This window comes from Melanerpes formicivorus, unplaced genomic scaffold, assembly GCF_026170545.1.
Source record: "Melanerpes formicivorus ecotype bairdi unplaced genomic scaffold, bMelFor1.0.p_v2 SCAF_48, whole genome shotgun sequence".
Classification (NCBI taxonomy): domain Eukaryota; kingdom Metazoa; phylum Chordata; class Aves; order Piciformes; family Picidae; genus Melanerpes; species Melanerpes formicivorus.
The window spans coordinates 2,491,310-2,515,692 of NW_027142400.1; the positions used below are offsets into that span (position 1 = coordinate 2,491,310).

Below are 24,383 nucleotides of genomic sequence, written 5' to 3' on the forward strand. Positions count from 1 at the left end.
CTGTATCTGAAAGAGAGAGATCTGGCTCTTGCTCACATTTGGCTATTCCTCCCTACTTGTTCTGGTCTCCAAGCTGAATCAGACACTGATCTAAAGCATGTTTTATTCAGTGAGAAAGGCTGGACTTTTACCTTGTGCAAGTCCTGTGTAAGGACATCCATGCAGAATACCTCAAAAGTAGAAAATTAAGATTAATGAAATTTTGTGTTTTGGAAGGCAGACTTTTCATCCATAGCTACAGGGCAATGACATTAATGTAGGAGGACAAGAAGAAAAGAGAAAGATAAAATTCTGGGACCTGTATTGTCAGTTCCCCCCACAGTGACGTTGAAAACGTCTTTGTTGAGATGTGCAAATAGACTTCATTGTTGGAATGGTGTGAATAAACCTCTTTAACCAAACATCAAAGATGTGCTTGGGATGTAGCCTGCAATTCAGCAGTTCCTGAGGTTGCTTACACATGCCTGTATTGCATTTTAAAATTCTCAGTCTGAAGGCCCTATTTTGGATTTGCTCTTGCTATGTTCATCTATTCTGAAGGGAACCAGCTACCTGGCTGGCAAATGGAGGCTTGCTGAGATACTCCTTAGAGATTTGGTTATCCCTAAATAGTAGGCACTAACCTGAAACACTCCTTCATAGATAGTTTTTGGAGAGGCTGCAGAACTGCCTCACTTGAGCTTTTAGAGAATCCAACACAAAATGATCAGACGTTCATGACGAAACCAGACCAATTGTATGTGAACTCCTGGGGATACTTTACATATAAACATATAAAAGGATATATGTTTAATTTGCAGCTTCCTGACAAATCAATAGCCAGCCTGGTGAAATTTTACTACTCCTGGAAGAAGACAAGGACTAAAACTAGCGTGATGGACCGTCATGCTCGTAAACAGAAAAGGGAACGTGAGGAAAGGTAGGTTTGTGAGAAGAAAGGCTGTGTATTGACACACGCTCACTTCTTTAGGTTATCTCAGCAATTCCTGTTAGAAGCTAGATGTAGGATTTTCCACAAAATGTTTCCTGGTACTACACCTTGTTCCCCACCCCTCTTCCCTGCTGTGCATGTTTTGCTTTGCTTAAAGCCAAAAGGAATCTGTCAGCAATTAGGTGGATTCCCTGTCTCAACACTGCAACTTCTCATTGCCCTCTACTGCAGTGGTCACTATCACATTACTGTAGAAACTTTTTTTCTGATACTGCTTGAGGGTGGGGAAAATGAAACTAAAACTGTTACAAGTTGATTGGCACTGTTGTCAGCAGAGCCAGAAAATCTGATAAGCAGGACAGTAAAAGGAAGTAATGAGAGAGATAGAAATCTGCCTTTATTTCCTCTGTGTGATGCTCAACAGAATGAGGACCTGTACCTCCCAGGGTACAGGCTTCAGGGCAGCACCCCTCAGCCCTGTCTTGTACATACACAGCCCCTTCCCCTGCCTTTTATGTCAAAACCTGTTATCAATATAAGGCTATTGGGGCAAGTTCTGTTTCCAGAGAAAGATGGACTTGAGGCTGTGTTTTTGAGTGACTGAGAAGAGGGTAGCACAAAGGAATTTGGGATGAGTTCTCTGGCAGAGGTGTCCCAAAGAGTGCTGGGTGCATTAGGATTTGGGTGAGTACGGTGGTGTTCCAAAGGCCACTGAGCTTCAGCAGATGAGCTGGACTCCTGTTTGTGTAGCTTTGTCTGCGAGTTCACCCTCCTAGATAACTGGGCAAGCCCTTGAGGGCTTAGTCAGCCAGTGGCCTTGTGTGTATTGCTAGAGATATTTTTACACTTAGGTCTGCCACAGGACTTTTCCTGGTTTTGGAGCTAACAAGGCCTCAGAAATTATGTGCCCTCAGGCAAGTGTTGGAGGGAAAAAATCCCTCTGAACACCAGCAGCTCCATCTGCTTGATGCAGGTGCATTCTCAACCTGTTCCAAAAAGCAGTTTGTCTTTGCTGGCTTTGGGAGACTCCTTATGTAATTAAGCAAAATTCTACAAAAGCTTTTTCCCTCGAAGGACTTGCTGCTCTAGCACTTCCCAGGGAGACACTTGCTGGCTCCAGTGTGATTGAGTGAGCCCCATTTTGAAATGGAGAAGAAATGTGTTTGCAGGGTTGAGCTGTAATGACTCATTCAACCTCTCCCTTCTCTCCACTAGATCCACAGCGCTTGCTTAACAAGCAGGGCCAGGGAGATACTAGCAGCCAACCTGTCCAGTACCAGCCAACTTGCCCACTATTTGGTTGGCTTTATCTGACTTGAGACTTTTTTCCCATTCCATTGTTTTCCCTTCTTTGCAAAGACTCTTTTGATTTTTCTCCTTCCCATCCTGGCTCTTTTTTTGCAATAGCTTGTTATTTTGGTTTGGGTTTTTTCCCTACCGATTTATGAGGGCAGAAAAAAAATCCCTTACAAGGAGTATGTTTTTGTCTTGTGCGATGTAGTTTAGGATCTTTTGATACTACCTTTCTGGTTTTGTTCTGTGCTTGTAAATTAAATTACTGCAATCTGGAAATACATCTCTCTGGTACCTATGCCTGTTTGCTGGGAAAAGCAGCACCTCAGACTACCTGGTAATTGGGAAAGAACTGCATGGGTTACCAAGTGTTGTAATTTTGTAACCTTGGAGGCACACAGCTGGATTGGAAATGCAAACTATGTACCAGGCCTTCAGCTTGATACTTGATTTCCCTTCTGCCCCTGAATTATCAAACACCTTACACCTCTGAAGGAGTTATCAGTGCAGACATGCAGAGCATGGAAGAAAAGCTGGGTGAATTTGGGGTGTCTGGATTTTGAGATTGTACTGTGTCATAAGGTGTTGGCAAAACTTCAGAAGTGTTCTTCAGTCAATAGTTAGCGGTTTTTAAAACTGCAGAAATGATTGGGTGGGGTTTGATCTAGTTCATGTCTGGGGAACTTGCTAGAACACAAGAGCAAACTGTGAGCACAGTGAAGCCTGTGAGAGTTTGGCCTTTGCAGAAAAGCTGAAATATGAGCCTAGGGGAAAACTCAAGGAAGCTCTTTTGGAGATGTAGCTAAGAGAAGAGGCAGTCTGATGTGTCTCACTCAAATACTGCTATATGTCTTCTGTGGCTAGGCAGGGAAATCCCCCAGCTCCTCAGTCTGTCACTAAAATAGCTCCCAGTGCATTTGGGACCAGGTTTTCAGTAGCTGTTCTTAGCTGTATGCAAGGGTCTTTGTATATGCAGCTCTGGGAGGGGGTGCTTGTAAGTATTCCCTGGGATAGTCATTACACTGACTAAATACCTTGTGAATCAGCTTGTGAGCCAGGCAGTTTGAGAGAGAGTAGGAATGGTTTGTACAAGTGACTGCTCTTGTGGTGGTGGATGTAAGCTCAGGCTACCCAGGGATATGTTCCTTCTTGGCCTGCGTCTGCACAGCACATTGCTGCAGCAGGGAGACAGCCAGGCTTCAATGCTGGCACTGTAGCCATGCTCCTTAGCACCCACTGTGGCTGCTGTCCCTTGCTTCTGTGTGAGCACCCCTTGGCTGACTCCAGCACCCCAATAGCATGACACAGCTTCTGTTGGAGTTTGTCTGCACAGCCCTGCTGTGCATGGATGCTGTGACATACCTGTACCATCCAAAGTTGTCACCCCAAGCCTGCAGAGTTGGACATGACAAAACAAGTTTAGGCTTGTGTGCTTGTTTGTCTTGTTTTGGATTTTTTGGGGGAGTTTTGGGTTATGGGGAGGACGCTGTTACTGGGTTTTTGTTTGTTTTTTGAAAAAGACAGCTTTGATTAGGTCAGATTATTTTTCTGTTTCTGAGCATCGTCCCAAATAGTACAATTATTATTAACTTTTAGTTGTGTGCAGTACACAAATTCTAAGTGGTGAAAATACATTTGATTTAATACCTGATTAAAGTTACACCAAAGCCAAACTGGCTGGGTGTGCCAAGGTCACTTTGAATATTGCATGAATTTCATGCCTATCCTGTAACTGATAACCTCTTGAAATAAACAAAACCCAAACCAACCAAAAAGAACAAGCAAAACCAGACACCCCACCCCCCCCCACCCCCCCCAAACAAGCAAACGCCCCTACAACAAACAAAACCAACAGCTCAAACATATTTTTTTTACACTTGTTCTTGAGGGAATTCATCTTGTGCATGTCTCTTGCTAAATGTTTGAGTTGTATGAAACCTGTGGCTTAGTTACTTGCTATAGTTCTAAGTCTTCATTTCTGTCTTGTTTTGTCCAAAGTTAAAATGGTCAGTGTCCCACATGCTTTATATGATAACTTGCATATTCAGTTTCACCTATCTTGCATTCATCTGAGCAGACTGACTTTGTCTAAGTGCACTACTGAGAAGTCCTCCTTTACGAGACATGGTCACTATTTTTATAATTAAGAATTTCTTGACACAAACACCTAAAACTCCCACCCCAGACCCCTAAAACAACCAAATACCCTGGGAATAGAAGTAAGTAAAGCTGTTGCACTTGCTGTTGCATCCATGTGTTTCTTTTAGCATGATATTTATAGAAAAAGAGGGCCTCATGAACCAATACAGAACTGCTTGCTTTTGTCTTCCAGTGAGGATGAAATGGAGGAGGCAAATGGAAATAACCCTATTGACATTGAAGTTGAACAAAACAAGGAGAGCAAAAAAGAGGTATAATTTTTTTCTTACAACTGTGCAAATGTGTTTACTTGGCTTCTACATGAAGTAATTAGTGACACTTTCTTTATTTCTGCATTGTGTAATTGTCACAGGAGAAAAGAAGAATTGTCTTCAGAATTATTCTTAGATCAATACAAGTAGAGAAAAATAAGTTATGAATGTAGCTGGGAAAATTCAAGACTTTACCATCCCATGATAATGTACTATATGAATGTTTCTAGTCTCTTTGATTCTCTCTTTGGCTGTGTTAGTTTGAGCCACCTTCAGTGATGGTATAAATCAACTGCGTAGAAACGGAGTAGTAGCACTTATGTCCCCACTGAGATGGCTTGTTGGAAGGGAAGTATGTCATTTAGTCTCTTTGGAGTTCTGGATGAAAATAGACACACAAATATAATAGACATTATTTAAAACCCAGTCTGTGCTGCTTAACAAGGAGGTGCATATTTTAATGTGTATAACCTGCTAGTTATCTATTACTAAATTAAAGAAGTCTTGCTTTTCAGCGGGAGCGTGGGTTGTATGTGAGTGCTACAGGAAGACATTTACCCTAAGACCTTCTCTCCCTGAAGTAACTTCCCTTCCTGCTTTCTTGTAGCCCAATTTCTTTCTTACAGTTATTCTTTCAGTTGTTTTTTTTTTTTCCCAGCTATTTTTAAAAGGGTATATGTAAGGAAAAAAAAACATAATTAAAATGTGACTGCACACAGGCAAGACCAGAGTCCTAGATCAGATGTTTTGTTAGTTACTGTCAGTGAGATTAATTCATCCAATAAGTTATTTTGAGTGGAATAAATGAAAAATCACAGCATTCAGGTCCATTCTTCACCTATGCTAGAGTGCTCTCAACTTTCTAGCAAAGCCTTGGCTGTTCCTTCCACCAAAGGAACCATCATCCCTGATGAATTCCTAGGAGCTGAGTAGACGTGAAGCCACTCATATTCATCCTTACAAGAAACCAAGTGCTCAAAAGCCTGTGCAGCACCCAAACTAGAAGGGTTCTCACTTGACTAAGTTACAGCTGCATAGTGCAGCTCTCTAGTGTGTCTTATAAATATGTAATAATGTTGTCTTAGTTCCCATTGTTTTAATGAATTTTCAACTTTTGATTTCACCATAAGCTCTTTGAAAGCTTGCATCTGTTAGAGGGCTCACTTCAATCCTGTTTATTATTACTTCCTTCGCTGCCAGACTCACACACTCCAAACTTGCTGCAAAAGAGGGAAAGGTAGTTTGCCAATTTGGCTGCCTCTGTTGTAAGGCCAAACCAGAGCAGATGGCTGATAGCTACCATCAAGACATTTTTATAGACTTGTATGGGAGGAGCCTCTCTGCCATCCCTGTCATGCTCATGCAGGCCATGGCACTCGATCTGAAAGATATCACCGGAACTCATGGAGCTATGCATGGCTGTGTATGCAATGGCAGGTAGCCTTGTAGAAGTTCTTCTGGATGGGTATTGTACTGGTGGGTAAAATGAAGGTGACAACCTGCATAGCCTATTCAGAGTTCATTTAATTTGATTTTGCAGTACCTGGGCCTGGCACTAATTGAAAATGCTGGGGAGAGATCAGATATCCAGGAGGGGAAAGTGTTTTGTTTTTTTTGAATTGTTAAGTTTCCTTTAATAATGTGGTCAGATGTGCAGAGGTGGTGAGGTGCTGTTAGCTTACCATACTTACTGTAAAGAACCTCCCTGTCCCAGCACCTCAGAGATGGTTTCTCCAGCTCCGAGCCATGTCAGTTACTATATGACTTGCCAAATAATACTGGGATTTCTTAGAGTGTCTGAAATCTCTCATCAGTGCAACTAACTGTTCAGGTTTCCTCTCATAGTGACTCCATAATACTGAGGTCATGAACTAGAGCTGCTTTCTCTTCATCTTCCCTGTTCCTGGAAAGGTCTCCCTAATTATTTTTTATGCCACGCAATGTGAGGAAGGGAACCTTGTTTGCATTACGAGTTTTGCAAGACTGAAGTGCACTGGGTAGAAGTGGCAATATATAAATAGAGAAGCACTGCTACATCTCTATATTTTAATTCTGTGGTTTTCATTGATTGATTTAATTCTATAGAGAGAGGTGTGTGGCCAGGAAAGCAAGAGTTTCCAAGATAGGATAGAGATTCACATTTTCAGAGCCCTGCATGATATCACTGGGGCCTAGAGGCATTTGGAGCTGTCAAAAAGTGTTCTGCTGGAGCTCTGGCTCTTTGTCCACAACACAAAGGTGCTTCACATTCTTTGTGTAAAACAATTTGAAACTGTTTTAATTTTTCCGTAAAGTTGAGACTTCTGGGATATTTGCACTGCAGGCATTATGTATTGGTCCACCTACAGCCTGAATCCGTTGTGCATGATCCTGTGAAATTCTGTGCGTAGAGGAAACATGAATAAATCTGAAATGTCTATCTGTGATAAATAATTTACCTGGCTCAGTTATCAAAGTGCTTGCTTCAGAAGTGGAGTTGCAGAGCTTACCTCACTTAATTGTAGCTAGACCAGTCTGGTTTCTCCTGTTTCCCACCCTCTTCTGCAAAAAGAAATAAGGTATCCATCGTGTAACAGCAACAGTTACCTCTTGCTCCTGGGCTCGCCTTAGGCGTTCTCTCTCATACAGTCCTTTGTGCTGAAGAAAATAGGCAATTGTCAACCTTACTGTTCCTGTGTGGCTCTTGCCATTGAGCTAGTGAAAAAGGTGCAGGCTTTTATCTGCCAGCAGTTGTGCTGGGATCTTCCAGTCTTCAGGAAGAAGGAAACTTGGCTTCCAAGAAACTGTAACAATCTAAAAGTTATTTTACTCACTCCTTCATCCTGAGCCTTTAAATTTGGTTTATCTGTTCTGTTTGACATGTAGAAAACCTAGAAGGGTTTACAGAGACTTGTTGTGTTTGTCCTCTGTCTCCAAACTCCGCTTTGTTTTCTTCTGGTGTTAAGTTGAACTGGCATGGTCAGGCCTGATGATGGAAACAAGAGAAGAGGTTTTGAAGCATTTGAAAATAACTAAAATATTAACTGCTGGGAAAGTGGGCATCTGTCTCCCAGCATGAGACCAGGCTGAGAAGGTCAGCAGTCTCTCTTTTACATACTGAAAGCTGCCTAGAATAAAGGGGATATTTATGTAAGACAATGTTTGTGTGATGTGCCACTAAAAGCAAAAAATGTTTCCATTTGCAAGCTACCTTTTTCATTCTCTAGATGGCTAAAAGACACAGAATCACAGAATGGCTTGACTTGGAAGGGACCTTTGAAGTTCATCTAGTTTTGTAAAAATGACTGTTGTTTGCTAGGTGCCGCCCACTGAAACCGTTCCTCAGGTGAAGAAGGAGAAGCACAATACACAGGCCAAGAACAGAGCAAAGAGGAAACCTCCCAAAGGAATGTTCCTTTCCCAGGAAGATGTGGAAGCTGTTTCTGCCAATGCGACAGCTGCTACCACTGTACTCAGACAACTGGACATGGAATTAGTCTCAATCAAACGGCAGGTGTGGATGGGATAGATCAAGAATAACTGCAGTTTTTGGCAATAGTGCCTGTCACAGTCTGCAAACTTTGCTGGAATGTGTATCTTGACAGTGATGATTCACATCATTATGTGGCTTAATGGACAAGCTGTAGCCTTTTGCAATAAACTAGCACAGCCCTGTGTTTTACATCTCCTATCTATGGGCAAGCATATTTTATACTTTAAGCAGGAAAAACCCATAGCACTACCTTGAAGAATCATTTGTTGGCGCTTAGCATTTCTTGCATTTCAGAGATCATTATGTTTTAACTGTGAACTTTCCTTAGATAACATTGGTTTTAGCAAAGTGTAATTTCCTTTGCCTTTTCCTGTGGTACTTTTGGACCAGGCAGGTATGTTTGTGTTCTTCAGATGTCTTACAAACCTTCCTATATACCTTCTGCTTCTCTGATGGGTCTACATTTCAAACAAATGCTTTTTAAATATTTGTTAGTAGAGACAGGTTTACTACATGAGTTAGTTTCATAGATGTGAGCATTTTCACTGTTTTTAAAGCAGAGATCTGGCTCAAAGTCTTTATTAAACTTAGTAGAATTGGTATTTTGGCCTAAAGCCTTTTTCTCACTCTTTGGGAGAAGAAAAGCTCTCTGGCAGTCTTTAATCCATTACTTGCTGTGTACAGGGCCTTTTTTTCTTATGTCAGGCTTTATGCAGCCCTGGGTATGGGGGCAGTTCTTGCTCCAAATAACTTGCAGATACATATAGGATAGAATAAATTGAGTTCCCCTAACATGCCAGCTGTTCCTGTGTTCCTTTAGTCCAGTGTATTTCTTTTTGGAAAAGGAAGGTTGTGGGGAGAACTGGAATGCTGAACTGTGGGATTCCTGCTGGGGCTGCTGGAAGATTTGTCCCAATATTATTTTATTTTTTTTTAAATCCTTGTTAAAGGGATGAAACTTTGTTTTCAGATTCAGAATATCAAGCAGACAAACAGCGCACTCAAAGAAAAGCTTGAAGGTGGTATAGAACAATACAGACTTCCAGAGGTAGGATCCTTTTCTGACCTTTGTTTATTGTGGAGCTAAATGCTAATTTGTGTTTACATAACAGGGCTATTCCTCTTGCCAGTAAACCAGGACCAGAGTCATATTAGTTGTCACTGTGAATCGAGATTGTTACCATGTTCAATGTTTTTGTGTAATGGAAGTCAAAGATGGGGAATGAGAAGAAACAGCAGTGTTTAACATATGAAAGTGGTGTCTAAGAGAAGTACAGGGTATTACAGAGATGCCCTGTTTTATCAGTGCCCTTGTGAGAGGGGTAGTTGCTTTGTTCTGAGAAATGAGAGACGTTGATGGCCTGTGGTTCTCTTAACACTTGGTGCTTTTGCTGTTTTCCTTCCAACGCTGGCACCTCATGCTGGAAATAATTTGACCAAGGTTACCTAGGGTGTCTGTGATAAAACCAAGTAGGTGCTTTGGAAGAGTGTGGCTCTTGGTTATCTGCTCAGAGCATTCCCCATCTCTTTGTATTGTCATGGCTTACTGGCACAGTGTATGTCACAGTTAAGGAAATGGATGCCATGTGCAGTTCTTCGTTGAAAACGTTGTTGCTACTAAAAGGAATGATATGGTTTGGCTAGTAGTTAATTGCTTGTTTTTGTGAGGTTTTTATGAGCTCAGATACAAGTGAAAAAAGTTGTTGCATATATAAATGAAGTTACCTAATTTCTTTTGTCTAGATTGTTCAGAAATTTAATGCACGTTGGACCACGGATGAGCAGCTTCTTGCCGTGCAAGGTATGGTACTACAAGTCTATCTGTACTTAAGATGGTGACAATCAAAACTGCTGCATTTCAGAGCAGTGTTTCTCTTCAGTGGCTAATGAAGAATTTTGTCATAGCTGTGTATTAACGCACAAAGAACGGAATTGAACAAGAAGGCAATATCCCTCTTCCTCTTCCTGGGCAGTATAAACTGCATCGTACAAACATTTGCAAAAACTCTGTGCTTGTCCAAGATTTCAGACAGTGAAACTCTACTGGACTCACAGCTATGCTCTTTTCCTGCACAACATCTCAAGTAGTACGCCCAGATTTACCCAGGTTTTTTAGAATGGCTCTGCTCATCTCTGCTACACTTTACTGTATTCTTCCTCGGCACAGCTAGTCTTAACTGCCTCTCTTGCTATTTTAGGTGTCTTTTTTTCTTCCCCCTTGATTAATCTGTCACGGTTTCAAGCTTTTCTGGGAAGTTCAGCTTCAGATTGTTGTGCTGTAACTCAAGGCTGATTTGTGGCCTTAGTGGAAGTAACATGCTGGTTTTGTTTTTGTTGCTTTTAGCAATCAGGAAATACGGCCGAGACTTCCAGGCAATCTCTGATGTGATTGGAAACAAGTCTGTGGTGCAAGTGAAGAACTTTTTTGTAAATTATCGACGTCGTTTCAACATAGATGAGGTTCTACAGGAGTGGGAGGCAGAGCATGGCAAAGAGGAGACAAATGGAACCAATAGCCAGAAGCCCGTAAAATCCCCTGATAACTCCACTAAAATGTCTGAAGAGGAAGATGAGGTAAATCCAATTTAGAAGTTGCGTAAAATTCCCCATCTGAGCTCAGTTCAGATAGATGTGTGTGTATGTATATGCACACGCTGTGCAAAAGCCATTTCCTGACAATCTTCAATCTTGAGCGTATTTCACTTCCTCTGGATATACAGATTCCAGTACTGGTTTTGGGAACTGGGAATTCCAGACACGTGTGAAAGTGGAAAGAGAACAATTCATTTGCAGCCCTCTGACAGTATCTGTATCTCATCAGCACATGGACATTTTAATGCCACTTGCTGCTGAAACCCCATATATCATTATCTCACTTGGACGCTTTCCCTGCACTCAGTTCTACAAGCTGTTCTAGGTTTGGCTTTGTGGGACCCTACAGTCTTCTCAAGCAAAGCTCACTCTTTCGTTTTTGATGATGGAGTTGTTTCACTTGAGGGAAGGGAAGAAAGCTATAAACAAGGCGAGTGTGTGAAACTGTTCCCTCTGGAATTACCTAGAGACAAAGTTTCATTGATTTTTACAGCAGTTTCTGTGAAGACAGAAATTCTAGAAACAGCTTCTCCTTGATGGAGCTTCACAGTGATAACACTTCTCCAAAGACTACGTGTGGTTGAAATGAACTTAAGACTGTAGAGTGTTTAAATACGAAAGTTAGTTACAAAAGAATAATGTTGACAGTCTTGCAACAGAAAACCCCGCTAGAGGTTCGCATGTTAAAAATGTCTGATCTAGGGCTTTCTTTGGCCTAATTTTATAAGGTAGCTTGGCACAAAAGCCCTATCTTCTAAATGTAAGCACAGTCAACAGCAAAAGGCAAACTTTGGTCTTGCATGGACAAAAGACTTCTCAGTGTACTGTATCTTTTTGTTGTCCTGATTATGGCTGGCTCACTTATGCTGCCATTCAGGCATTCAGAGAGCAGAACTTCATTGCTTCACAAATCCTAATGATGGGTTAATAAAAAAATGCTTGTTTTGGAACTAAGTCCAAAGGTATGACAGATGAACAAAACCAAACTCAAAAAACTTGTCTTCTCAGAAGCGTGTGAGCAAAGTTGTCCCATTCTTCCAGAACTGAGAAGTGGAGCAAGGAAGCAATGGTGCTAATATATAGCTGCCAGTTTGAATTACATGGCTTGTGTCACTGCTTTTTCCTGTGATCAGTAGAGCTGTATGTGTTAGCAGTGCAGAGTTTTTCTTCTCTGAGCCCTCTGAGATTCCTCCTGCCTTCAAATGCACCCTTGATGCTTGATCTCATTTGAGATAAAAATGTGTTAGTTTGCAGCAGGAATTGGAGCACGCTGATGTGATCGAGTGTGTGGCCTTTGGAGCAATGAGGATCCCAGAGAAGTTAGAGGAGGAGGGAGAATTGGAAGCATGACAGCAGGGTCTGGTGAAATGGCTGGTGGAGCAGCAGTTGTGAACCCCACACTTACGATGAAAAGTGCCCAGGCTGGAGCTGAGCAAGTGCTGAGTGGTGGGATGGGGACTAGAACAACAGGCTGGTGAGAACACTTGCAAAGCGTAGAGATAAAACAGCTGTTGTGGGAGTCAGGCAGTTCAAAGTACCATGCAGTTGAGTAAGGGGTGAGGGGAGAGCCTGCCTGCACCAGGCTGACACAAGCAGGAGCCAGGCACTGTGGCAGTGAATTGCCAGCTATGACATACCACATATGCCTTACACTAGCACCATGTGGCTTGTAGTTCTTGACCAAGCCTATTCTAGACAGTAGGAACTGATGTGTCACAGCTGAAATGAGGGAGGTGCTGGCAGCATGGAGGAGATTTTAACTACCAAGACTGCATCCTGTTGTAAAAATATACAAGGAAGGGGCACATGAATGTGCTCAGAGAGCATGTCCGCTGTACAGTACCAGACACTGTTTCTCAGGCTGGGTGTAAATGTGCTCCTGCCTTTAGAGGTAACAAGTGCAGTGCTGACTGTTTGCCTGTCTGAGCAGTTCTGGGGGCGATGTGAAATTGGAATTATCACATAGGCATTTGAGCTAGGAGTGTTCCTGGTCCCTCCTGAACTGTGCAGTATCGTGCAGCACTTGCACAGGTGGCTGGTCAAGTCAGGTGGACTCAGCAGTAGTCAGGAAGATTTCTGGCCCAACACTGAAGTTCCTAAGTCCCTTGCGTGCTTTTTCCTCTGGCATGCCTTGTCTACTTGGCTGCCAGCCTAGTAAAAGCTGTGTCAGCCCTCTGACTGCTCTGGGCTTTCCCCTTCAGTGTATTTTCATAGCAAGTGGCTGCAGTTTTGTGGTTTTGTTTCTTCCTTTCTTTCTTTCTCTATTTTTGAAGGGAGGAAGGTTAGACTGATGATAATAAAGTAACCTCAACTCCAGTCTTAATTCTTGTACATTTGCACTCCTAATAAATCCTGATGCAGATCAGAATAGGGGAAGCTGCTGCTATTCCTCCCATGTGCCAGGGTTATCTGTCATGTTGCTTCCAGTACCATGGATCTGGGGTGAAGTTTGGAGATACAAGAAAGCCTGTGTATATTAATTTTAAAACTAAACGTGTCCTTTTTCTCCCTCCTCCTCCTTCCCTCCAGGCTACTTCTGTTCTTGATGTCAGATATGCATCTGCTTCGTGAGAAGGTGCTGTAGCCTAGAACAATTTGTGTTGACTACTGTGTTATCCAGGATATCAGGTATTAGCAAACCTCAGACAGCCATCTGCATCATATCTGTGGACAAGCAGCTATTACCAAAAAAAGGCAAACGCTTCCAGTCCTGTGCTACATCTGCCTTAATCTCCCCTCATTCCTCCATACTGCCTCCACTTTCTTTCAAAGCACCCAGGTAGCTCAGCATCAACGTCCTGCTTAAGCATTGGGATTTCTAGAACCAGTAACACCTGTCTGTAAATTTTGACCAACCTGGAGAACGAGCTCCTTAGCAGCCCCACAGTAACTACACATTAGGAGTTCTTACAGTACTCAGTCCGTAGGGTGTAAGTGCATATTGCTGCATGGCCTCGTGGTCTCCGCTTCCTGTGTATTCTTACAGTGACACTATTGTTATTGAGCTTTCTATAAAGAAAGGGGCGGTGTGTGCACGCGCCAGTGGTGTCAGCTTTGTTCTGAAATGGCAGGGCGTGGTAACAAACAATCTTCAATAATGCAAAGTGACAGAAAATGTTATTTCTAAGGTTTGGTCAGCCCAAGGCTGTGGATCTAACTCATTACACTTCTGGTTTGTGCAATTCTTTCCACTGTATCTGTATGTTCTCGCTTCATAGAGAGCTAGCTCCCTAAACGAGCATTTTAGTCCTGTATGTTTTAATGGCTTTTATTTAGTGCAAAAGGGAATACGTAACCATTTGATACGCTATTTAACCCCTGGCATTCAGCATTTGCATTGTAACTTGTTAAATGAGTGCTACACAACTTTCTTTTTCCTGATCCTCTGTGGGATTAAGTCAAAACAACTTTCTCTGGTGCCTCTCCTTTTGGAATACGTGCCTTTTTTACATTTGGCTCCCATAGATCACTTCCTGTCCCAGTGTCTCATTCCTCTTCAGAGCGCTGCTTGCCAAAGACATCAAACTACTTCTCCCGCTGGAATTCTGGTTGAGGGTTGGAGCATAAAATTCAGCCTTCCAGGAGTTTTTGGTCTCTTGAAAGTTTACTGGAGAAGAACTGGGTTAATTTCATTGGCCATTTTAACCCTTCTGAAGCACACATCGCTTTCATGTTCTGAACCAAAATATGCAATTTAAAATCTAAGAGGTGCTTTTCCAAAGACTTGGTGCATGCAGCTTTCAAATCCCCAGCCCTCTTACCAGATGACCTGTGCTGTGGCCTGTCTAGCTGGCAAGAATTGGAGCTGTTCTTGAAAGTCCTGTATGGGGACTTTGCACTTTGAACAAGATAGTTGCTGACTGCCGAGCAGTGTTCAGAGAAGCCAGAAGCAGCAGTATTACTTCTTGTCCAGTGGAAAGCTGCAAAATAACACTAGTCACAAAGCATTTAAAAATGGTTAATGATGTCGGGAGAAACTGTCAGGTGACCTTCTTTGCCTTTCTTCCTCTACAGAGCTTTTAGGCCAAGCTGGCACACAGCAATGTATGGCAGCAGCGTTTTAACACAAATGACCTAGTTCATGTCCTGCAGCTGAGGTGCTGCAGCTCAGAATACAGCCCGAACTCAATGCTGATGTTAGAGCTGCTGGGCTGCCATGTTGTGTGCTGCGTGGGCTCTGTTTTCTGTACCTAGATGAGGTAGGATTATTCCAGCCAGGAGACAGAGCCAGCTCTGACTGTACCTCCTGCAATGTAGAAAGAAAGGCAGGAGAGGTAGCCTCATGTACCACGGTCTCCTCCTTGGGCCTTGTGTGAGAAAAGCAATTAGACATCAGAAATGGAGCAACAACATACCGACAAAGGAACAGATAGGCATTACTTAAGGCAAGCTAGTGTGTGAAGCCTAAAAAGGGCATTTCAGCCACTTTGTAGCTGCTTCTGAGCAATTTCGTTCTGGTAGCTCCAGAGACATCCTTTGAGGTCATGGGAGGATGGAAGGGAGCTATTTTCTATGCTCTGTATTGGAAACTTGGCATCCTTAGTTTGTGGCAATGTCTCACTGTTGATGTGAACTGGCAGCTCTGATGGTGGTCCTGCAGATGTTCCTGTAGACTTGTGCCAGTTGGAGTTGGGAGGTTGTTGTGGGAAAGGACACTAGTGGTTAGCCAGTGTGAGTTAGGATCAAAGACCGGGCAAATAGCACTGTGAATTCAGCTGTCGGTTTGGGTGTAAGGCAATGCTGCTCATTAGAAATACTCCAGTATTAAACCTCCTGCTGGTACCAATGCATGGAGACAGGTCCTCACCAGTGTCAGAGGGTTGTGTGAGCTTGCATCCCAGCTGGTGAAACTCACTCATCGGGAGAGGCTTCTGCTGGTGAGTTGTTACTTGTGAGGACTTCTCATCTGTTTTTGCCCTCAAATCTGTCCATCTTATGATCAGAAAAGTTGTGTTTTGGCTTCATCCCCAAGGGGTAGGGGGAAACGTGTAATTTGTGATATTAGGAAGAAAAAAGTTGTTAAATTACTTTTCAGTTGACTGCTATCTTATTGTAGTTGATACATACAATATAATAGCACCGTACTTTAAACATTTAGTTTTTTACATTCTCTTTAACTATGTTTTTAAATGCAATAAAATAATTTTAGCTTTTGAAAGTTTAAATGGTTTGGTCTTGTTTAAGTGACGATCCTCTCTTTCACTTTCTGAATGGGTCAAGCATTAGATACATCAACTGGTTGCATTCTGATTACAAGGGTCCACAAAGATAACTGCGTAAGATAGCATATTCTCACTTAAATTTTGTTTCTTAAACTATCAATGTGAATGTCATAATTATATATATTTTGTGGAAAATGAGAAATAATTTCTCCTAAGTTATTGTGCAAAGTATGGTATCGTTAAAGAAAATGATAGTTTAAGCTTTAGTTTTAGAAATCTTAAAGGTATAAGAGTGTATTGCATATACATGAATTCCATTTGTTCTATTTAATTTGATGTAGCTGTGTAAAGTGCTAGGTAACTTCTTTTTTTTTTTGCTTATCCATTAAAACAACCTTGCTACTTGAATATTCATGTTAACTGGTTGGAGACAGTGATCAATTTTTGTAATCTAATCGTATAACCAGGGGGGAAAAAATACATGTCTCAGTTGTGCTTAACGGTATAGCAACAACGTACAATCAGATGCTTAAGGTCATAGTAGCCATAACTGGTCGTGCAACCACAGTGGTTGTGTCTTGATATATTTAATACCAATGGGGATAATGAATTCTTAATATTTATTTTTACAAGTTTGCAACCAGAAAGACCCCATAAATACCCACTAGAACACTTTTTTAATAGTTAATGTGAGAGTGAAACTCTTACACTCTGCAAGCAGCGTCCTGACAAGCATTCTTCTTTCCTGTACAAACGCATCTGAAACATTATGTATTAAAATACGCTCATTGTCACTTTAAGTTTCAGTTTTTATTCTCAAAATTGCTAATATGCTCTTGGTATTCTTGCACACCAAATATGAGCCAAACAGTGCATTACACTAACCTGATCACTGAATTTGTGAACATAAATCTCCAAGTCAATGAAGCTCAAAAATACTGTAGGAAACTTTACTGATAATGCGTTCCTTTTGAAATCTGTAATGAAATTACACACAGCCCATTCAGGGATGAGTGGTCTGATGCTTAGCCTTTACAACAAAAGAGAAAAATTATTTTTTATTAGCTCCAGCTTGTCTTCAGCAAGTCAAAAATCTAGCAACCTTGTGCAATGCCCCTAAAGCAAATACTTTCTGCCACTCCCTGGATTAATGCAGCTTTTCCTGTCGATAGTAAAGCACAATTGCAGTGAAAGTTACAGTTCAGAAGATGGAAGGTCAGTATAGTCTATGCATGTTGTATAATAATGAGTGTTTACATTCATATTCTCTTAAAATTAAAATTTATACTGGAGTGTATAGTATTCCATTATGTAGATTTTACCAATTTTGTTAACTGCTTATAGATTGCTTAAAAGAAGTTTTTTCAAGATTTTAAAAGATGTATAAGGTTAAGTTTGCAAATATAATGGAAATGCTGTATAGCTTTTGAAGTGATAAAATACTCATTGGGATTTTAAAGAAAGTATGTTGTAATAATGATGTTGTAAGTAATATTTTAAATGTCTTTTTTGCCTGTTTTCTATTATTCAGCACACTTACTGTGATGAATGTTCATAGCATTATGAAACTGCTTAGCCACTGAAAAGTAACATTTTGGTTTTGAATTATTTTACTGTATGAGGAATTATAGTGGGGTAAATTCCTTTGTGAAATTCTGCATAATTCATTTTTCTATGATTTCCAATGTTTGCTGACATCAAATAAATTTTTTTTTCAAGCCATTGATGTAATAAAATACATAGTAAAATGTTATTCATGTAAACTGTGGTTCTCAAATAAAATTCATCCACTACCTTTCAGATTCTGGTCAGGAAAACTGGCCAGGGTCTGCCCCTTCCTCTTTTGCATCATCTGTGTGTAGGTGTCATTGGAGCGCAGTTAACTGCCATGGAGTCACTGTCTCTTGGGAGTGTGAGCACCCTTTAGTGTGGAGCTACCACCTGGAGTTGCCTGGTGCAATTCATGCCAGTGGCCCTGGAGAGAATACTGCTCCTTTTTTGGTGGTGTGCCATATTCCTGACCCTGGCCACCCAGCTGCACATTGCAGTCCTGCTGGCATGGGCACACCAGCTTCAGCCAACAGTTATATTTGGGAAGCAGTGGGACTGGGACCCAGTGGGTCTGGTCTTGAGGGGGTAGAACCAGAGACTAGCTTGTAGGGTACAGCTGAAGACTGACAGTCTCATCACCATTGTAACGAGGAACTGGAGACTGCTGTCTGCTGCCTACAAGGGGCTAGCACTTGGCTGTACCAGTCAACAAGGTTGTCATCTTTGTCCTGCAAGGGAAAGAAATGTGTTTACAGCATAATGGAAAATACAACTTGTACCCTTGAAATGTAGCACTGTGTAGATGTTGCTATCACAGATGCTCATAAGGACAAAGTTTTGTGCTGGAAGGTTGTGTTTTCTGTCCTCACATGCTGGGTGCTACTGATCACTAAACACAAAAGCATGGACAATGTGTTGCTCATGGGTGTTAAACACAGAAGAAGTAATACAGCAAGATACTGCAATGGTTTCCAGTGCTGTGGTGTACAGAGGTTAGGAATTAGTCTTGCCTTTCTGTATTGGAAAGGGAGGGCAGGGATAGAGAGGCTTGGAGCTTTGGAAGCACAGGAAGCATTTTTAAGAATTGAGAGGGTTTCCTTGCTGGAAAGTATCTTTGTAATTTTCCTGATGATGGAGAATATGGTACCAGTAAGGTAGTGATCTACTTTCATAGCACAGTTGTTTAACTCGAGGATCTTTCAGCCTTTAAACTTCAATACATGCCAGCCCTTCCTGCCCATGTGCCCCCTAACAAAAATAAAATAAAGGAACTTCCTCCCCCTTCAGTCCCCTCTCAGTCAGGGAACATCAGCAGAGGAGGAAGCTGGGGGGCTTACTCTGCCCCAACACACACCTGAGGAATCTTCTGAGAAGTCTGCATGTAGAGGTAAAGTGGTGGTAATGATTCTGCTTTTGAAAACACCAGTGCTTGCTACATTTCTGCCTAGTAATGGTATTTGTAAATGGGACTGCAGTGTTGAATTACTGCTGAATGGAGTTTAAATGCTATTTTTAGTGTTCCTGAGGGCCTGTTTCCTACGTAAACAAATTTGGTATCTGATAACTTCCAGCTTTGAAATCTTAAGGCCCAATTGGCATTCCAGCAACTACTGTGGTTTAGGCTTTAAATTAAGCTAAATTCAGCTTAGGCTGAATTAAGCTTTGGCCCTTAACAAAGAATGGGAATATGTGTATGTGGGGAAACCTTGGTTTCCAGAGCACATGTATGTGTCTTCCCAGCCTTTCCCTTCTCTTCAAGCTGTGGTGTAGGAACAACTCAGCAGCACAGAGCACTTCTCCCTTAGGATAGGAGCTACCTTGCAGGATTTGATATGAGCCTGGAGTTCAGGCTCAAAGGGAAGAGTTCAATGTTGGTGCTGTTTGTGGGTGAGATCTTAGTCTAATTCCCAAGTATCTGCTTTATAAAATACTAGTGTAAGGGTGGATTTTATTTAAAAACCCAGCTTCCAGTCTGAAAGATACAGTGTGATGTTTGAAACCCTATTATCTTATTCCTCTGAACTGTGCTCTGGCTTATCCACCCAAATTGTCTTTCAGCTAATAAGAGGAAATGTAATTTCTGGTCTTGCTTTTAGTAAAGAGCAAACAAAATGTGCAAGTGTGTGTAAAAACAACAAGCAAGCACTCAAAGCACCCAGCCAGACAAAACACACATACACACAAAACTCAGCAATAGGCTTGCTGGCAATGGTGGAGGCATGGTTTGTCTGCTGCAGAAGTGCAGCAGGGAGAGAAATGCTGTAAAATATTAAGGGAACTAGATTCTGAAGTCATCAAGAAGGGGAATCTTGAGGACAGTAGCATACAGGAGGTCTGAACTTTGATAAAAGATGGAGAAATCACCTGGAAGTTTCCCCTTCTTCAAGGGGAGAAGTTTTCATGGAAGGAGTCTGCAAGCCTAGCCTAACAAGGGCAACAAAGGGCAGGGCCTTTAAAGATGGGGGAAAACAGTGAACAGCCAAAGAGTTTACAACAGGGAGATCAGGAAATGAGAGTAAGAAAACAGAGATGTCATACTGAATTCTGTTTGTTCCCGGTCAGAGATGATGAGGAGGGAGAGGTTGAGATGTTCTGATTCTGGACAGGCAGTTTTCACTAAGGTAGTTTGGAACAGGAGAAAGTGTGAAACGATACAAATAAAATGTGCACTTTTGAGCTGGGATGACCTTTTCCCCATCTGCATACTTCAGGGGAGCAGATACAATTTGTCTGGCACCTAGCATATGAAACTGCCTTAGCGAGACCTGAATAAGCTTTTGAAAGGGAAGATGGCATGTGGCTGACACAACTGAGCTGATTTCTGGGAGAAAAAGATGAATAGGAGATCTAGGTAGCTGCAGACTTCTTGATACTGCTTTTGTGTATTCACAGTTTAGAATAAGTCATAATGGAAAGGAGAATTAGGTGAATTAATGAAATAGAAGAATGGGTGCCATGGGAATGCCAGAGAAAAACTCATGCCTGACTAGTCAGTCACAAGGTACAGGATTCATCAGTGGATATGGGTATCACTGCCTGAGCTACCTGTCCAGAATCCCTTAGAGAGAAAAAGGCTTTTATAGGGTATAATGAATGTAATCCTAAATTAGACCCTAAACTGATATATTACATCCTGAAAGGGCTTATTTATCTCCCTGTTATAGCTCATAGGCAGAGCCTGGCACTCTTTCAGATGTAGAAGTTGGACATCAACCATGTTAGTGTTGTGGCTGCATGTGCTTAAATTCCAGGAGACAAGGACTTTGACTCCTCACTCTGGCACTGGGCATTGTACTTCCAGATAGATGAAGAAATGTTGATGCCATCACACCAATGCTTTGAAAAGTTCCTCTGTAGTATTGTGTACAATCCTTGATTCCCTGTAGGAAAGACTGGCTTGAAGTATTTGGTTTATTTTGCTTCCAGTAGCTACTGGATGTTGACTTCCCCAAACTGCAGCGTGGCATGTCCTGTAGGCTTGTCTCTATCATTGATAACTGAGTTGCTTGTCTTGGTTTCCTGGGGAAAGGGTCCCTACTTCTGTCTCATGTTACTTCCTTGTGAATGAGGATTAAATCTGCATCTTGCCACAAGATTCAGCAGGAAATCCTGGACAGAGTTGGGAAGATCAGAAGGACCCTCCTCCTGAGGGTTCCAAATTTTCATTGCTAGATAAAAAATGTCTCTAACAGCGGAACTAGCTCTGCTGTGACTTGGTACCTTTTAAATACCCTAGAAATACAGCTCCGCTGGAGGAATGGACCTCGCTGGACCTGATTTCTGTTCTTTTGGGCACTGTGTCCCACCTCTCCTGAAGAGGCCTCTCAGGTAAGAAGTGTCATCATTTGCAAATATCAAAAACGTTATTAGTTTATATTTTCTATCAATTTTAGCCTTTCCAGTGCAACTTCAGGGACAGCTTTTCTGATACCAAAACTAGCTTTACAGTTGCTTTGCCCCTGCTAACTGCAGGCATGTTGGACAAGATAGAGGGTCCCTTCCAACCCCATACAATCTATGAATCTCTGATCTGTATGCTGTGCTGTTAATGTTTTCCCTTAAAAACAATTGAAAGAATAGCAAGTACTGAAAAAAACAAAGCCAAACCCAAAAGCAGTTAATTGGTTGTTCTTTAAGCTAATTCCCTTTTGCTGCATGGCTGATTCCTCCTTGCACAATCAGGTCTCACTGGTACAGCTATTCTGAGAAGATAACTCTTTAAGTTTAATCAAATTCCCTTTTAAAATTGTTTGTATAAAGATTCCAGTTTCTGCAGTTAATCATGCATGGGAGGCCCTGGGTTCAAGTGCCATGCCCTGCTCAGGAAGTAAACAGTACCACATGTCTGTGCTCCATCACAGCTCCTCATTTTGACTTTCAATGTGTGACCCAGAACCACAGTGGAATTTAGCAGCAGAAAAATAAGGGAATTCTGCTGTGTACACAAGGCAGACTAGTTACAAACAATTACTTTAGCCCATGGCATGGATGCATAACTTCTCTTCTTCCTGCTCTTGTTTTTGTGCATTGTTAGCAGTGAGCCCTGGGATCTGTCTGCAGCTCCAGATTTGTGATTCAGAATCTAGTGTCAAGCAGAAGGATCAGTAATGACTATGAAATGACTCGCATCTTCACTGCCCTCAAGTATGTGCTGCCCAGGGTCTCCAGAATGTGAAATACTCAAGGTCATCTTCTGCCAGTCTGACTCTCTAGCTACAGAGGAAATCTCTGACAAGAAAAGTAGACAACTTGATATTTGTACACATGCATACATAAAAATGTCTCATGACTTCTAACTTCAGACTTTCCCAAGATATTTCTGTATTAACACTTCAGACTGCAAGTCCCTGACAAGTGGATACCCTGCTATAGGTGTTAGGTAAACAGTAGAGCGCCTCATCCGAGCCTTGTTAGGCGCTTTTACGTTGTTTGTGGTTAAGCACTGGAGCAGGTGGATAGTAAATAACCTTATAATGTTAGAGCAAATGTAATTTTAAATGATTACCTGCCAGTCTCACAGTAGTGTCTGGAGCCAAGTGGAAACCTGACAAAAAAGATGTGCTTTATTAATGAGAGAACCCATCGGCACGCTGTGAGAAGCAGCAAGATTTCAGCAAAGCTGTATCGACTTGAGAGAGCATCTAGCACCTCCGAATTGCTTCCTTGCTGCTCCAGGAACCTATTTTGAGGACTTGTGAGAATTGTTACATTCAGTAAACTCTTTGGTTTTTATTTTGCCCACTGAAGATGGTCATTTCATAGATCATACTGGTTGGTCTCAAGAATTTTGTTAGCATTACATGTTAACAACAGGGCAGCACCTTCAAACCTGGATGTGGACTTGTTTTTTATTGTACAGTGTTTTGGTTTTAACTGGTATGAAAAGAGAAAGTAATCTGTAAAGTGAAGCAAAGAGGGTTTATATAATTTTTGTTGCTGTTCTTGCATTTGAAAGTTGCCAAAAGGCAGTGAAGTCATCTCTTGCAAAAGTGATTAGTAACTCAGTCTTGTTTCTACAGCCTTCTGGGACAGAGAGGTCACAGAGATGTATAAATGAAAGCTGAGTAATTGAGATGGTTTTCCATGTTTAAACATCTCAGTAGAATGTAAAATGTTTGCTTAATGCCCTGTAAACACTTAGGAGAATACATCTTTGTTTAAAAATCCAGAACCTACTAAGTGCTTCAAACTGCTGGTCACAGCACTACTGAGAGTTGCTGACATGCCCGTGGAAGAGGAACACAACTATCATTTCTGCCAAAACTAAGTCACCATTATCTCACTTGTGAGCTCAAGGTAGAGAGTAGTCAGTGTGAAAGCGTTGATGTTTGCAGATGGGAAGCTTTAGGATGTGTCCTTCCTACAGATAAGCAAGGCTTAGAATAACGTCCAGTTAGGGCTTGCATTGCCAGCCTGTGGGTGTTTGGGGGGTAAAGCCCTTAGTAAGCATTGCACAGTCGTGGAGGAGAAATTACATACCCGAGGAAGAAAGCGTTTCCTAGCCCTTGCAACACATGGATACCAAAGGCTCCAGGGTGTGATTTTAGGCAGTGCAAGGTGGTGTGCAAAAGATTCATAGTAGATATTGTCCAGTAGCAATGGGTTGGTCTTGACTTATGTAAAACAATCCCTGTGAGAAGTCAATGCTGATGGTAGAGGGGCTGACTTGAGTAGCTGTATGTAGTTGTAAGTGTGGTCCTGTTGGAGGAGTGTTGCAGAGGCTGAGGTGGTGTTTGAGTAGCAGACTGGAGGGACTGGTCCTTGGTTGGATGCAAGAAGCTTCCAGAGAGAGATCTCAGTGTGGACTTGCTTTCTGAAGTTCTCTGATAGAAGAGTATTGCCCTTGATGTTGGTTTGCTCCTTGGCAGTGATGGTATTTATAGCAAGTTTTCCTGGAAACTCCTAACCAGGGATAGTTGAAGCACAGAAGAAAATTGGAGAGCACAAGAAGAACATCTTGATATGGTACATATCAACAAGATTGCTGGGCTGTGCTCCAGCTACAGACTGTTGTGGGCATCTACATATCAACAAAAAGGCACCTTGAACCTACACTGGGAGTAGTAGAAGCACCGTAGCAGCCTGCAGGGGAGTTGGGGCTTGGAACTTCTGCTTATGCTATTCTTGAGTAATGGATAAACATTTCAGTCTGTTTTCCATGCAGGGTCTGGCTGCACATCACAAGATAAATTTTTTGTGACAACCTTTTGTAGCAGGTTGTTTTCCTGGAGTAGCTGGAGCTTTGGAGGACACTGTCAAAATTTCTTCAGGATGTGACTGTTTTGATTGTAAATAAGTTGTTTTGTAGGCAGACCCCAAGGGCCATTTGCCTGGGCGGCTCTATCTCAGCTTGGTTTGGTTTTTGTATACTAATTATTCCTCTGAGATTCAGTTTGTGACTTCTGTTCAGCTGTTGAGGTGTCTCAGTTGTTAAGACAAAGTAACGTGTCACTTAAGTAAATTAGTATGTG

General features: G+C 41.8%; 1 protein-coding gene across 1 annotated transcript in view; it reads left to right on the forward strand.

Moving 5' to 3' along the window:
- RCOR1 (REST corepressor 1) overlaps positions 1-17,614 on the forward strand; it is an 83,763-nt gene extending 66,149 nt beyond the window's left edge. The window contains exons 6-12 of the mRNA XM_068160154.1: positions 801-919; positions 4,557-4,635; positions 7,934-8,128; positions 9,078-9,155; positions 9,851-9,908; positions 10,452-10,681; positions 13,229-17,614. Of these exons, the coding sequence (XP_068016255.1) occupies positions 801-919; positions 4,557-4,635; positions 7,934-8,128; positions 9,078-9,155; positions 9,851-9,908; positions 10,452-10,681; positions 13,229-13,270 (801 nt within the window). The 3' untranslated portion in view covers positions 13,271-17,614. The remainder of the gene's footprint in view (positions 1-800; positions 920-4,556; positions 4,636-7,933; positions 8,129-9,077; positions 9,156-9,850; positions 9,909-10,451; positions 10,682-13,228) is intronic.
- The last annotated feature ends 6,769 nt before the right edge of the window (positions 17,615-24,383 follow it).